A 16,101-nucleotide genomic window follows, 5' to 3' on the forward strand; every position below is an offset into this window, starting at 1 on the left:
AACACCGCTTAACCTTGTTACGGTTGCAGGGTGGTGAAGCATTTGTCACATAATAAAATATCATTATTTCATGTATGGGTGATAGGTTATGAAAAAATCTACAATTGCAACAGATGCTTACATCATTGAAATGATAAATATAATCCTTTCTAGGTTACTTAAACAATGTATTAAATCAGTTCTAAAATTTAGCAGGAGTTTTTTACCACTATAAATTACCATGATAGTAGAAAACCCTCGGACTGTTATACATTAGATTAGATAACTTTATTCATCCCGTATTCGGGAAATTTCATTGTCACAGTAGCCAGAGGGTGAGAATACAGACACAGGAAAAGGCATTTTAGACATAAATAGATAATAAACAAATATATAAATAATAATTAAATAAATTATTTATTTATATATATATATATATATATATATATATATATATATATATATATATATATATATATATATATATATATATATATATATATATAGCCCATCGTGTCAATTTAAGATTCATTAGGCTGTTTTTTGTAAACACTGAATGAATTATCAAAGTAAAATGTTAACACATGTGAGCTAATCACTCTTCTTTGTTTGCTTTCTTTAAACAGAGTAAAAACAAAGACTTCTGCCAAATATGGCTTGGAGTTTCAGCCTCGTTTGGTAGATATTATAGCTGCTGTTCCTCCACAATACCGCCGCGCTCTGGTACCCAAGCTAAAGGCCAAACCAATTCGCACAGCCAGTGGGGTATGTGTCTCTCTGAATTGTAATACTATATACTGTTTATAATATCTGTAAAAGAGTGAGATTTTATTTTTTCCTATCCCACAGATTGCAGTGGTCGCTGTGATGTGCAAACCACATCGATGTCCACACATCAGCTTCACTGGAAACATTTGTGTGTACGTGTTCCCTATTTCAATTGTATGACTTAGTTAAAGCAATTTCTTTTTTTCTGGGGAATTAATTGTCTGTGTTGTAAGAGGATCTTAATTCATATCAAACATTCATTTGAACATGACCACATTGTATTAGTTAACATTTTTTAAAAAGAATACACAACACCTCATTTGACGTGGGGCCTAACTCAGTTGACTTCGAGCAAAAGGCAGACTACTCCCCAGATTGGTTGCCAGTCAGCTGTAGGGCATTTAAATTGACAGACAACTATGCACATTCACAATCATACCGACATCAGCGGGAATTGAGCCCACACCTGCCTGCACCAAAGTCAAGCGCGTGAACCACTACACCACCAGGCCACTTCACACACAGACACACATAACACATATTTGTTTCAGATCAAATTGTCCATCCATACCTCAATCTATCAATCTTACGCATAGCCACGCTCAAGTCATGGGAGAAGAAGGGAAACCCAGACGTCAATGCAACTCTTAAGGCTCAATTACACGCTTACAGTTTTTATTCACAAAGTTGTAGATATTTTCAGGCATACTGATCAACATGACCCGCGACCCTAGTGAGGATAAAGCGGTTCAGAAAATGAGATGGGATGAGATAATCAATCTGACAAATGGGGGGGGGGGGTTGGGGGACTTTTTGCACCGGTGAATCGTAATATAACATAAACAAATTTAATTAAACTTGGATTACGATGCAGACACTCAAAAATAAGTTTAATCTAACCTTAATTCTAGATTTGTTTTACATTTTTATACCTTTCTTCTCCCGGCCGGGTTGGCTCTATTTGCCCCGCCTCCACACTGACTTTCGATGGGCTGTTTGATTTTGTGTTCCCTTCAAAATATTCAGAAAATGATGCACACAAATGTCCTCACAATAGGATAACGCACGGCCACTTGCCAACGAGAAGTAATATATACTCCTCGTACTAGCGATCGCTACGCCATTCGCGCTGAGTGACGGGGAAAAAAACACTGAAAAAAATGCAACGCTCCGCCCAGTGCTCGTAGATATCTGTTATACACGAAAGAGATGTGGCAAAAAAGACAGTGCGCTAAAATCATAAACAGCCTCTCATGTCTTGGCCACCTGGCTTTCTCGTATCTCAAAATTTGTCTCTCATCTCGAGATAATTATTTGCTCGAAAATTTACTCGTATCTCGAATTGCTCGTATGTCGGGGTGCTCGTATGTCGAGGTACCACTGTACTGTTGTTAACGAGGTTCGTGGAATCTGTCCAAACTTTCTATTTCCATGAACACATCAGATATTTACATACCTGTCAACCTCGGTCAATTGCACCCCTTATTAATGATTGCAATTCCTCTTTTTAAGCGATAATAAACCGTACAAATACAACGCGGCACATCCGGATTAGAGCCGTAATGGGTAAAACGAGATCAGTTTTACAAAAAAAACGGACTGAAAAAAAATCCCATACACAAGTTGTTACACGGCGTACACAATTTGAAATGATTAAAATAACGTATAAAATACGGGAAAACTTATAAGTTGACAGGTATGTATTCATTTATTTTTTTCTTGAGCTCGTAATGTCCTCATGCAGAAAAAAAGACAAACTCAGTTGACAATGGTAATTCAATGATCTATTTCGTGAGCAAACAACAAAAAAAGGTTGCACTTACCCATTGTTTATTCACAAGTGGTAGTCACAGTGGGATGTTTCTGTAGAACTGACATTATCTCGAGATTGCGCCTGAATTTGCGGGTTCTTGTGAGAGCCCTTGTGATTTCCTCTGTCTGATCGCTGCCAACATTCGCAAACGGTGGCGTTTGGCCTGAGATGTTTTCTTAGTCCTGATGCAGAGGCAATGTAGCCACTCAGGGCAGATCTGACATAGTAAGAATCTTTTTAAGCACCTCAATGATTTTAACCTATTGGTAGATTTGTATTCAGCCCACCGACTCACATCATTCAGTTGAGGTCAGCGTTACCCTATTTCCACAATTCACAGATGGATGGTGGACCACAATTTCTGAGAAGCCATCTGGAAGTCTTTCTCCACGGAAACATCAGAATGTTTCCGTGTCCAGGGTCCATGGGCAAAAACAGCACCTCAACGATATGCAATCATGAATGAATTTTATTAATAATTTTAACAATTGAACCGATCATCATTCATCTATTTAACCCAATGTAGAAAAATAATGCTTCTACCGCTTTAACCTGTAAAGGTGATTCAGATTTTTGTCATTATTATATCCTGTCATGTTTATCTTTTTAGGTACTGTCCTGGTGGGCCTGACTCGGACTTTGAGTACTCCACACAGTCTTACACTGGCTATGAAGTAAGAGAGGGCTTTTTAATTTTACTGACCTAATATCATTCATCTTCCGTACCGCGCCCTTTGCGACTGTACTGTCTAACTTATAACTATGCCTTTTCTTGCTACTGTCACAATGAAATTTCCCGAATACGGGATGAATAAAGTTATCCAATCCAATCCAATTCTCCTAGGGCACGTGTGTCAAAGTGGCGGCTCGCGGGCCAAATCTGGCCCACCGCATCATTTTGTGCGGTCCGAGAAAGTAAATGATGAGTGCCAACTTTCTGTTTTGTGATGAAATTCAAATGAAGATTGTAGATTATTTACTGTTTCCTCATTTTAAATCAATAATTACAAACGAGTTGTACTAATTTAAATGTCCAAAAATTATCTATCGATTAGCACAACCGAGAAAGCAGTCAATTTATTAATCGATTAATTTTGGCAGCCTAGTTGGAAGACATAACGGCCCTCCGGATGTAATCGAAACTACCACATGGACCGCGACAAAAAAATGCGGGGGTTGCTGGAGCATGCACCAGGTGACTTTGGGGGAAAGGCAGACTACACCCCAGACTTGTCGCCAGTCAGCCGTAGCGGGAATTAGCGGGAAGCCTATTCTTGTACTAATTATAATAAATATGTATGTTTATTTAGATCATTTAGAAAAGCAGTCAGTGTTGCCATCCCGTTATGACTTGCATTTTAAAATGCATCCTGCTAAAAAAAAACTTGAACTCAGATTCTGACTATATAATAACTTCGAGCAAAAATATTAAGGTATTGCAATTGCAGTTCGAAAACGTATTGTTTTTTTATGTTGGGGTAAATAAATGGTAAATTGAAAATATTTTAATTTTAGACAAAACAAATATTTGTTACAGCAAAAGTATGTGAAATGAACAAAATAAGTATAATTTTTAACAGCATCTGTGGATTAAATGTTACCACTTTTAAATCATACATTTTTTTAAAAACAAGATTCTATTCAAAAAAATGAAGCATAGCAAGATTAGCAAAAAAACCATTTGGTAACAAACATTTTCCACTTTGTCTGCTGTTTTCCTAAAACTGAATAATTGAGTACGTTTGATAGAAAATGTTATGTTTTGAACCATTGTAGAAATTAGAGAACATAAACAAAATAATAAAAAAGACTACTAACGAAGTGACGGTACCTTCATTGTTTTTTTCCCCGCATGATTGAGTATATATACAAACTGTCAAGGTAATGTAAAGTTATGTTTATATGGCTATGTTGACAGGAGAAAAGACAGCCAAAAAACGATGACTTCAAATGTTGCATTGTGATCAAATTGATATTGAACACTATGAAACCATCTTTTATTTCACATCCACCAGACACTAACTATTAGCTGGTTTTAATTGCGATTTGAAGACAGTGTTCAAAATTCATATTCACATTCAGTTTGCGTACTGGACCACAAAAAAGACCTCCCACATTTTAAGGTTGTTCTACCCAAAAAGTTTAATACCTGACATGATGGATTACAGAATTCATTCAATCAGTCAAATGTCCAGATTTCTGTCTTGCTTTTTTTCCCAATTAAGTTGTACTGGTCACATTAACAGAAAAAATGTTTTAAAATTATTATTTTTTCCTGGTCTTTAGTCTTTTGACATGTTTTGAATTGATCTGTTGTCATTCTCGTCATAGCCAACTTCAATGAGAGCCATCCGAGCCCGATATGATCCCTATCTTCAAACCAGGCACCGTGTGGAGCAGGTTAGTCATCTTGCACGCTTTTAGTGTGGAGATTGATACCACTGACCAATGATGACACGCAAATAGACATCGTTGTCCTAAGGTTACTGTTCCAGTATGCAAAGCACCACCACACAAACTGGAAAGTATTCATCAATTTAATCTCTCTCAGCTATTTCCCATTCACCCTAAACCACACTCCAACAATGCAGTCATTAAAGTAAAGCCTCATATCATAGCTGGAAGATTTATATGGTTTGTAAATACATACAATACATTAAATACTAAATGAAGTGTATCGTTGAAGGGAATGACAATTGTTGTAGAGAGATGAATCATCTTTCTTTAATAGCTTTTTAAAAGAGCAGTTTTTCAGACTCCTGCAAATCTGCTGGCAAAACTGAATGTTACTTACTATGAGCTGCAACTCCACTGAGCCCACCATGATGCCCTGTAATGATACCCAAACATTGAATTGATTTTTAATTCAGAGTTGCTTAGAAGTCCCAAATATTCAGCTTCTTTTAACGTCTATCTGTGCTAATCATGTATAGTAACCAGAGCTGCCAAGTTCTCCGGAATTTCAGGAGTTTACCCGGACAAGTAACGCAAACTCCGGGACTCCTGACAACCTACCTAAACGCTGTAAATCCAAAAAAGTGGCACTTAAATTTCTTTTTTAAAGAAACCATTTTGGAAAAGTACCAAATCTCCCATTTAAATGCTTCGAAATTCACACCATCGCTACGGCTTCTGCATCTTACTTCCGCATTTGATTCAACTACACTGTAAACTGGATGAATTCTGTAACACGATTGCATTAGGAATCATCCGAGTTACAACTTATGACAAATTATTCGTCCTGTGCGACCTAAGCGTGGAAATCAATTCAGAATCGATTGCATAGGTCGCCTCAATCGCTTTAACATTTTCGTTGGTTTTTTACAAAAGGGAAGTACTATTACTAAGGCTGGCTAAACCACCATTCTTTTGTTTTGAAAGAAATGGTAATTTGGATGAAACTTCTAATAAGAAACCCAGACACTTGCAGAAGTTTATTGGTTCATATTCGATGAAATATCCCATGTTAAAGCCATCTCAAAATGGACCGACATTTGGACATTGCACAACATGCAAATGCGACTTCAGCGTGACATAAGGTGGAATTACTGACTGTAAAACGCACGTAGAAGGACCCAAACACAAAGATAAACTTATTTTCATTATGCTGTACTTTTACAATAGTTTGAAAACACACAATATTTCAATTAATGTAAAAACATGATATTAACAGTTTGAATTAAATTGTCCTGCGTTATTTTTTAAAATATTTTATATCAATTTTGCGTGAATCCCATTCACTCGGTACTCCTGAAATGGGGTCGACGGAGGTTGGCAGCTCTGAGTAACTGTCAGAAGGAAGAAAAAACACACTATATTCACCCTTTTCCTTCGTACAAGAACAACCCCTTTCTTCCTGGGTGTATATGTAGCTTTTTCTTTAATGGTGTAGGTCTAGATTGAACAAAAAGCATGCACATTTTCTGTAAGTAGAGACTAGATCCTTATGGTTATAATTTTGTTTAAGGTTTATTTTTCTAATTTAAAATAGGTGTCTTGTTTCAATAAAGATTTTAAAACACATATTTAAAAAAGACATGTTTTGGTTTGCTCTTAAAACGAAGTATTTAGTAATTTACTGCTTAAATTGGGTTAAACACGGGTATTGATTTCCTCAGATTGATGCATCGTAATATATTTCTGCTAAGTGCAAGCAAATCTTCCCAATTTTCAATGAGTCTCTTGTATTTTACTGCCTCTTGTAAAACATTTTAAAAGCACAATTAAGTTTAAATAGTGTCATTGTTAAAACACTCAAATTCTAAAAGACTAATTTTGTGAATCCTGTGAGTCCATTAGAAGGAACCCTTTTCATTGTTGGTAACAATATGGAGTCGAACTATTTTCCCCCTCACATCTAATATGTTTCCTATAAGGAAAACAAATCTCAACTAGGGAACACTTCCCTTTATAAATTATTGAAATACGATTAAATGCCAGGTGCAAGAGTATGTTTAGCAGCAGAATAGCGCAATTACCTCCATTTGACACCAGAGGCCAATTTTGGATCTACTGCTGATAAAAATGTTTGCTCGTAGATTTTTCTTGTTATTAATCTTTTGCTTTTGGATTTGTTGTATGTGATCTTCAGCTAAAGCAACTGGGCCACAGTGTTGATAAAGTGGAGTTTATAGTGATGGGTGGAACCTTTATGGCTTTGTCTGAAGACTACAGAGATTACTTCATTAGGAACCTCCACGATGCTTTGTCCGGACATACTTCGAACAATGTAGCTGAGGCTGTAAGGTATGTACTCAAAAATGTTTTTTTGTACTTTTTATACATTACGATCTTAAAATGCCTCTCTTATATTTCTTTTTTAAATTACCGTATTTTCACGACTATAAGGCGCACTTAAAAGTCTTAAATTTTCTCCAAAATAGACAGGGTGCCTTATAATCCAGTGTGCTTTATATATGGAAAAAATTAAAATGTGTCATTCATTGAGGGTGCGCCTCATAATGCGGTGCGCCTTATAGTCGTGAAAATACGGTAAGCACAAATGAAAAATCACTCCAAAGTTGTAAGAAACCTCAGATGATTCAGTAAATTTAATGATAATCCAACTCAGCAAACAACTAAAGAATGACTGACTTATGGAGGCAGTACACTAACAATATGGGAAAAGGGCACAACAGTAATCCCTCGAATATCGTGGTTAATGTAGACCAGACATGGCCGCGATAATCGAAAAATTGCGAAGTAGGGTCGCCTCCAATGTTCCCTCTAATTTTTCGTTGGTCTGAGCAGAAAGTCAACCTCCCTGAGCGCACTGAGTACCAGTGTGAGCGACATCATCGGTACTCGGATGATTCGCCTAAAGACGTTTCGCCGACGGACGTTTGACAGACGGGCAGGTCGCCGAATGGACGTTCCGCCGAACGTTCATTCGGCCGAACGGAGGTTTCGCCGAAACGGGATTCGCGCGCTCGCCCCGCCCCCGGATCGTGTGTGTACAAGTTTTTCAACCTCGGCCCACGGGCCATATACGGCCCGTTAGGATTTTTAATCCGGCCCGCCGCCGGTGTTGTCCAAATTATAGTAAAAATCAATGTTAGTCTACCATCAATGGCAGCCCGGGAATAAGCACTCTTGGGCGGGCAGATGTAGCAGAACCGAGCCGTAAAATGACAGCAATCGGGTCAAATCCATCCTAAAACAGCATTTAATGATTAAATACAAATACTGGAGCTCTTTGGACATTAGAACCGAGCCCAGGGAAGTGAATTCCTCGGTAAAATGTCGTGATGATATCGCGATGGAGGCAAAAAAATGTCCATATTCGTCCATTCGCCAAACGGCTCAAAATGCTCTCAAATTCGGTCAAATCCAGCTGAAAACAGGGTTTAATGATTAAATACAAATACTAGTATTTGTATTTAATCATTAAACGCTGTTTGAACGAACGTTCATTCGGAGACCTGTCCGTCTGTCAAACGTCCGTCGGCGAAACGTCTTTAGGCGAATCATCCGGTCACGACATCATCATTGCTCGCTATGGGCACACCAGTATCACACCTGCCACAAGCAGGTGCATGTCAATGTTCCCTCTAATTTTTCATGTAAAACATGCTGTAAAACACGAAAAACATAAGTGGACAGAGCTACTGCCACTGGCTGCCGCTTAAACGGCGCCATCATGAAGAAAGGGGTAAAAAAAAAAAATAAAAAAAATAAAAAATTAAAAAAAAAAAAAAAAAAAAAAATCCGTTTTTTTTTTTTACTGCGCGCCATAGGATTGCTGCTGCGCAGAGAAGACGAGAGTAGTGCGCAATTGCGCACGCGCGCAGCTTAGAGGGAACAGTGGTCGCCTCTATTATAACTACCTTTTTTTTCCTTCAGTGCTGAGTCCTAGTAGCAAGAGTGGCTTCTGCTTACGAGTTTCAGTGTGCATTTTCCCATTTTTATGAACTTAAAATTGTTTTTAAAATCATTAATAGCAGAAAAAATCGCGAAGAAGTAAAATTTGCGATAAGTGAAGTCACGATAATCGAGGGAAGACTGTAATCCTACGATGTTATTAAAATACTAATGAAAAAAATGATTTCACATAAAACCACAAATGTACAAGTAGTATAGTATATACAATGTAACGTTTTATATTATCTATTATTACCAAGGTAACCAAATGCAAAATGCTTACTCCTGCTGTAAAAAAAAAGTAATTTTTGTCATATTTGGTTGGAAAATATAACTCAAAGTAACTAAGATTTTATTGATTTAAATAAGAACTTTAAAATTTCCACTGACATGGCAACATGTTATGTCCAATCAAAATTCAGATATCAATAACTTGGAAACTACAGCTCATTATTTGAAAAATACTTGATTAGATTTCAGAAGTTTCTCATCCATTTGTTTGTGATTTGAAGTTTACAAAATACTAAATAAACACCAACACTTTCTGTTGACCAACATGCTAAATTTGTATCCACCCTTGTTAAATGATTGTAATATTGCTAAAGACACTGGAGGGAGCTGTTTCTCCATCTGATATCTTCTAGTTGAGGCTAAACTATAATACAGGATAGGGGTCAAATGTAGCTTTGCGGCTTTTTGGGAGTAGTTTGTTGGCCAGTTTGATTTCAGGCGAATGACATCCTGTATTTGTAATCTGAGTGTACATAAAAACTGACCTTCTGTATACTCTTGACCCAAAATCACCACAACAGCAATATAGTATTTCCATCAGATAAGAATAAGGGTACAATTCCATTAGTTGGAAGTTTAATGTTAGTGTCAGCAGACTCAATTAGATCTCCGATCCAAAAGTCCTGAGTAATATAGCCAGCACTTGTTTATTTTTAAATTTTTGATTGATTTTTCACTTGGTACTGAGCATTGAATCGAAGTGGGCACACGCCTGCTCGCAACTTTGGGAAATGATTAAAAGTCAAAGAGGAATTACGGATTTATTATGGAGGTAAAGACCTCAGACAATTTGGACCAAATAGCTTTTTCATCAGCCTTTGTTTGTTTACTTGCGTAGTCTGATAAGACGGAAAAGAGGACTTGGTTAGGCGTCATTTTCTCCGCATAGGAATGTGTTTACAATTTGTGTGTGAGTGTGTGTGTGTTTAAGAAAAAATATTATCAGCTACCAGCAGGCCATTGTTAAGATCCTTTGATTGCAGTAATTGTTATAGTTTTGGTGGCAAGGGGGACATGCTTGGTGTGTATGTTTGTGTTTATAAGGTGTGTGACCATGAATGACACTCACCTCTCATCTTGGCCATACTGCACCATATCTTTTCACATCAGCAAGATACCTCAAGATAATCATCCAAGATAATAGACTTCTTATTGATTCATTTCACACAATCTGATTGTCCTCTCAGCAGCACAACCTGATATAATTGGTGTAGATCAGCCAGCAGACTGTAAAAAAATGGATATTTTCTGGCAGCGCCTACAGAATCAGAAGAAATGTGAGCAGGCATGAGAGGAGCTAATAGTCGCTGGAAAATGAAAGCAGACGGTTGTGATGATTTTGGCGGAGATTTTGGTTCACAACTTCACACAGTTGGAAATAGGCTTTGCATTTTTTTTTACTATAGCTATGAGTGAGTTCATTTGTAATTGTTTCAAGAAACGGATAGATTTGTTGAAAATTTGTTATGTTAAGACTTTCAACTTGGGTAAGGACTTCATCCATGCCCCGGAGAGGGCATAAAACCTTTTTCCGACTGAGGTCCATGGTCTCAAATTTGAAGGAGCTGATTCTCATCCCGACTGCTACAAACTTGGTTGCGAATCGTTCCACTGAGAGTTGGAAATCACGGCCTGATGAAGCCAAGAAAACTACATCTGCAAAAAGCATTGGGGCCACCAAACAGAACGCCCTTAACGCCACGGCTGCGTCTAGATATTGTGTCCATAAAAGTTATGAAGAGGATCGGCTACAGGGCAGCCTTGGCCCAACCTCTGACACCAGTCATAGAGGGACTGGACCCCAGGTATCAGGGAATCTGATACCCCGTACTCCTGGGATGTTTAATTCTTCTTTTGGGGGGGTGCAACTGAAAATCATTGAGAAGCACTGCTTAAAGTTTCATACATAAACAATCGGAAATCAGTTGGTAGAGCAATGATCCAGTAAAAAATATAAACACAAAACATTGATCGACATCGTAATCTTTTAGCTATTCCAACGTGTTATAAAGAATGGATTTCATTCATGTGTGGGAATTTTTTCTGCATGAAAAAATGTCAAAATCATACCCGTTGCCTTGGGTAAAATGTCACTGTGTTAAATGTGTACATTGTACATAATATTAAAGCAATCAATTGCCTTGCGAATCTTAGCAGATGTTATATCGGCAAATATCCTATTCTTCTCCAAAGAATCAGCTTTGTATTTCAATGGTTTCCAAACTACAGTGGTACCTTGACATACGAGTGCCCCGACATATTAGACATTTGAGATACGAGTAAAAATTTTAACAAATATTTATCTTGAGATACGAGACAATTTTTGATATACGAGCAGACAGCAATCAAAATTTAAAACAAAATTAGAATTAAGTTTAGTGTAAGGTTAGATTAAATTTATTTCTTGTGTGTCTGCATCGTAATCCAAGTTCATTTAAATGTTTGTTATGTTACGAGCGCATTGCCGTGCAAAAAGTCTCTCCACCCACCCACCCCTCTGCCTTTTCTCTTTGTCACTCTCTCCCTTCCGCGAAATACGTCTATTTTTAGAACTATAAAACACATTTTAGTACTATTAAACCACTCGTTATTTGTTAATTTGTTAGTAGATGGCGAATTAGAACAAATAAAAATGTTTTTCCAATCCAAATATCCTGTTTTGGGTGTTTTTTCAGAGGGTTGGAACAAATTAATTTGTTTTTAGTTCATTTCTCTGGGAAACGTTCGTTTGAGTTATGAGAAAATCGACATACGAGCTCTGTCCTGGAACGCATTAAGCTCGTATCTCGAGGTACCGCTGTATTCCACAAAGGGCCACAGAGGGTCCAGGCTTTCATTCCAATTCAGCAGGACAGCATCTTTTCACCACTCTGGTGTCTTACAATCAGTTTATCGCAGTCAGGTGCTGCTTGTTTTAGCAGAAACCATATTCGTTAAACTCTATGTGGTGGATCAGTTAGAACAAAAACCAGGACCCACAGTGGCCCTTGAAGACCAGTTTAGGGATCCCTGTTGTACTGTATTGTCATGAAATTGGTGATTTTCACCCATTAACTATACATGTGTATATATAATATATAATAAATATGAACTATAGCATGTATTTTTAAAAAGGTAGCTTGTTCTTGCGTATCTAAAAAATAAAATTAAATCTACAGCAGTCGTGATTAAAGGCAATCACGGCCCTTATAACCGTAAAGTAGGGCAATTAAACCAAAACAATGTACTGAAAGATAATCGTTAGCTGATAAAGCGTTCTTGACTTTCTGTATAATTATAAGGAGCACATTTTACAGTACATATACTGTTGTCCATTCATTGTTATCATAACCCATGGCACTGATTCAAACCTCAAAAATATATCAATTTACAAACTAAACTTTCTGTTAATAATTTATTTAAATTACTTTTTAACATAAAGAAAATACTCATTAATATCTCATTTAACATTGTTTGCTTTGCAATCAAATCTTTTTCCATCATATTAATTTTATTGCGTCTGCATGTCCTTAATACGCACGCAGTTAATGTTAACTCTGCGAGTAATGAGCCTTGCATTCTCTCAGCATGTAAATTGATGTTGCTAAATTACCCCAGTAATGTTGCCACTGTCATACTAAATTATTTTTTAAAAATTAAAAAAAGTTCAACAATGTGAAATGTCTTGGTTTGTTAGTGGAGAATGAAACCATGGTTTGTGCCTTAACTATATATTTCAATAAATTATGAAACTATTAGTTGAACAATCATTTTTAAACATGTTTAAACTCGTTTTTCCTCCGGCCAACACTCAACCTCCCACGAAGTTTCGGATAGTGGGAACAGCTGAATAGACAGACAATGTTGTTGAATGGTAATGTGATTGTATTTGAATGTGACATTTACAGGTATTCTGAGCGCAGTAACACCAAGTGTGTAGGAATCACCATCGAGACACGGCCCGACTACTGTTTAAAGAGACACCTGAGTGACATGCTGGGCTATGGCTGCACACGACTGGAGATCGGTGTCCAGAGTGTTTATGAAGATGTGGCTAGGGACACCAACAGGTCAGTAGGCTGATTTGTTAAGAGTCTGGAAGACTAAGCAAGGACATGGCCTTACCAAAACGGTTAATGCATGTGTGCATATACCTATAGGGGCCACACAGTTCGGGCTGTGTGCGAGTCTTTCCACCTGGCTAAGGATGCTGGATTTAAAGTGGTGGCCCACATGATGCCAGATCTGCCAAATGTTGGGATAGAGAGAGATGTGGAGCAGTTTATTGTAAGTTTCTTTTTTGTTTTTACTGTTATTGTTCCTATTTTAGTTCTAGAGATGGAAATCGAGCATATTTGATTCTTATGCAATTGTCCTTAATGTATTATATGATTAACAATACTTTTAACGTTAGTATAAAAAAAGTAAGCTATAATGGCTTGTCAGAGGATCTGCTCAGTCAGTGTCTACCAACAACATTTTTGATTGATTGCCTCATTTAAGGAAACTCGTGCAGCAGGCGTTTGCTTGCCACTAATAATTCACACTATACTAGTTGAAGGCAAGTACTTTGAATACATCACAAACACTCTTTCAGCTGTGTTCAGTGAGCTGTTTGGCTAAACTCTGCGCCTCCTGTACATTATATCAGGCTTTACAAGCTATTTTGTAGTATGTTTTAGGTTGCTCTGACAGTCAACAATGTGAGCAAAGTAGTTATCTAATTTTTCATAACAAGAGCAAATGCTTTATCCGACTAAGCTTTGTGCTTTGGAGAATAGGACCACAGTTTGCGTGTGTGTGTGCGTGCGTGCGTGCGTGCGTGCGCGTGCGTGTGTGTGGCTATGTTACTGTCAATCATAATGTACTGATAAGCTACAAAAAAAAGAAACCAATCGCTCAGTGTAATATATTCATTCATTGATTTTACAAACTGCTTAACCTCAAAACGCTGGTGGGGGGTGCTGGAGCCTATCCCAGCCAACTATGTGCACCAATCGGGGGACATCCTGAACTGATAGCCAGCCAATCGCATGGCACATGGAGACAGAAAATGATATACGCTCACACTCATACCCAGGAGCCATTTAGAGTGTTCAACCCACCCATGCCAGATGTCCCAGATATCTATAATTCAATCCAATTTAGCGTACTAGGCAAGAAATTAAAACTAGATACAGTAATACCTTGAGATACGAGCTTAATGCGTTCTGGGTCCAAGCTCGTATGTCAATTTACTCGTATGTCAAATCAATTTTTCCCATAGAAAATAACTAAATACAAATTAATCTGTTCCCACCCTCTGAAAAAGCACCAAAAGCAGGATATTACAATGGATAAACATCATTTTATTAGTTCTAATTCACCACCTACTCACAAATTAACAAATACCTATCCTGTGGTTATGATCTTCAATACTAAAATGTGACATTATTCAGTACAGACAGATGGTAGCACGGAGTGCGTGGAGGAGCAAGAGAGAAAAGGACAGGAGAGAACTTGATAGCAACGAGCTCATAACATAAACTTTAAATTTAACTTAAAATTAACTTTGATTAATATTCACACACTTACAAATAAATTTTAATCTTATGTTACACTAAATTTAAACCTTCTTGTACGATAACTTAGGCAAAGATGTTAATGTATTCCATTGCAGCTTTTGAGGTGGAACTTGCCTCAATGCCTCAGAACCGAGTGTATCCCAGAAAATTATCAAACCAGCCACAGATCGCTTTGAAGGGTTTTTCAGATGCTTGCTTTGCTTTCAAGTCCAAGTAGATTCCGCTGGCTTTTTCGCAGATTGTCGACTCGGTCATGTTATCTCCAGTAAAAAATGCAACCTGTACGGCCCGGTGCCGTAGATATCTTTACGTGAGGGAGATGCGGCAAGAAAGACAGAGCGATGCAGCTTCTAGCATACTCGGCCACCCGGACTACCGAATCAGGAATCATCTCGTATGCTCGTAACTCGAGGCAAAAATTTGCTCGGATTTTTTCTCGTATCTCAAATTTCTCGTATGTTGGGGCACTCGTATGTCAAGGCATTATGGTAGTTTTGTTAGCAGTATCTGGTGAGTGGTGGTGTCAAATGATTTTCCGAGATCAGTGAAAACCACACTAATGGTCTGAACGTAATCAGACAACAGAGTAGTCAGTGAAAATAAACTCAACCACAGTTAATTCCTGATTTATTCGTCTTATCTCACTTATTAGCCATTTATCACCAACATTCTGTTAATTTCCAGTTTGGCCTTCATGCTCTACCTTGTCTGATTGTTTATGAACAAGCACTCTGGGTTGAAGAGAGTGAAAAGTGTCACGTACATCCATACAAACTTTTTTTGTTTCATGTTCAACTTAAAGCACCTCGCAGTATGGGATTTAAACATAGGCTCACTAGAATTCCTTATTTACCAGATTCAATTTTTATTCTTCTCAGACTGCCGTTGTTATATACTTCAAGTTTCATAATATGCCGTGATTAAGTTGATGTATTAAAGGTGATATATTGGTCGTGGCATTGTCACATCTGGTTTTGCCCCACCTCAATATGCGTCATTACTACTTGATGCACAGTCGTGTATTCTCAAAAAAAAGTCCTTCAGGTAGAATCAAGAATAGCAACATTGTCAGTCCCGACTGTGAAATGATTCAAAATAAGAGGCTGTCAGGTGTCTCTCAACAGTAGGCTCGCTCTTCTTCTGATTGGAAACATAACTATTATTCGAACATGACAAACCAGGACAGGTCGTGACTGGAGGATATCAACAACTCAGTTTGATACCTTGAACAGTTTTTGCTTATTTTGTTGTTTAATTGCACAGTTATACTTAAAATGAAGTGATTAAGAACTGCAATGATGGAAAATAGAGTGATAACTAATCAGTGTGTGAGACTGACACGCCCCT

At 37.6% G+C, this 16,101-nt stretch overlaps 1 protein-coding gene and 1 long non-coding RNA gene across 2 annotated transcripts in view; one reads left to right on the forward strand and one right to left on the reverse strand.

The window, feature by feature from the left end:
- elp3 (elongator acetyltransferase complex subunit 3) overlaps positions 1–16,101 on the forward strand; it is a 41,693-nt gene that overhangs the window by 986 nt on the left and 24,606 nt on the right. The window contains exons 3-9 of the mRNA XM_077587871.1: positions 606–744; positions 829–899; positions 3,171–3,234; positions 4,892–4,960; positions 7,152–7,306; positions 13,099–13,260; positions 13,351–13,477. Coding sequence (XP_077443997.1) covers positions 606–744; positions 829–899; positions 3,171–3,234; positions 4,892–4,960; positions 7,152–7,306; positions 13,099–13,260; positions 13,351–13,477 — 787 coding nt within the window. The remainder of the gene's footprint in view (positions 1–605; positions 745–828; positions 900–3,170; positions 3,235–4,891; positions 4,961–7,151; positions 7,307–13,098; positions 13,261–13,350; positions 13,478–16,101) is intronic.
- Positions 10,311–16,101, reverse strand: part of LOC144064955 (uncharacterized) — a 26,664-nt gene continuing 20,873 nt past the window's right edge. The window contains exon 3 of the long non-coding RNA XR_013296931.1: positions 10,311–10,469. This is a non-coding gene — a long non-coding RNA (uncharacterized LOC144064955). The remainder of the gene's footprint in view (positions 10,470–16,101) is intronic.

Source organism: Stigmatopora argus, chromosome 19 (genome assembly GCF_051989625.1).
Source record: "Stigmatopora argus isolate UIUO_Sarg chromosome 19, RoL_Sarg_1.0, whole genome shotgun sequence".
Lineage (NCBI taxonomy): Eukaryota > Metazoa > Chordata > Actinopteri > Syngnathiformes > Syngnathidae > Stigmatopora > Stigmatopora argus.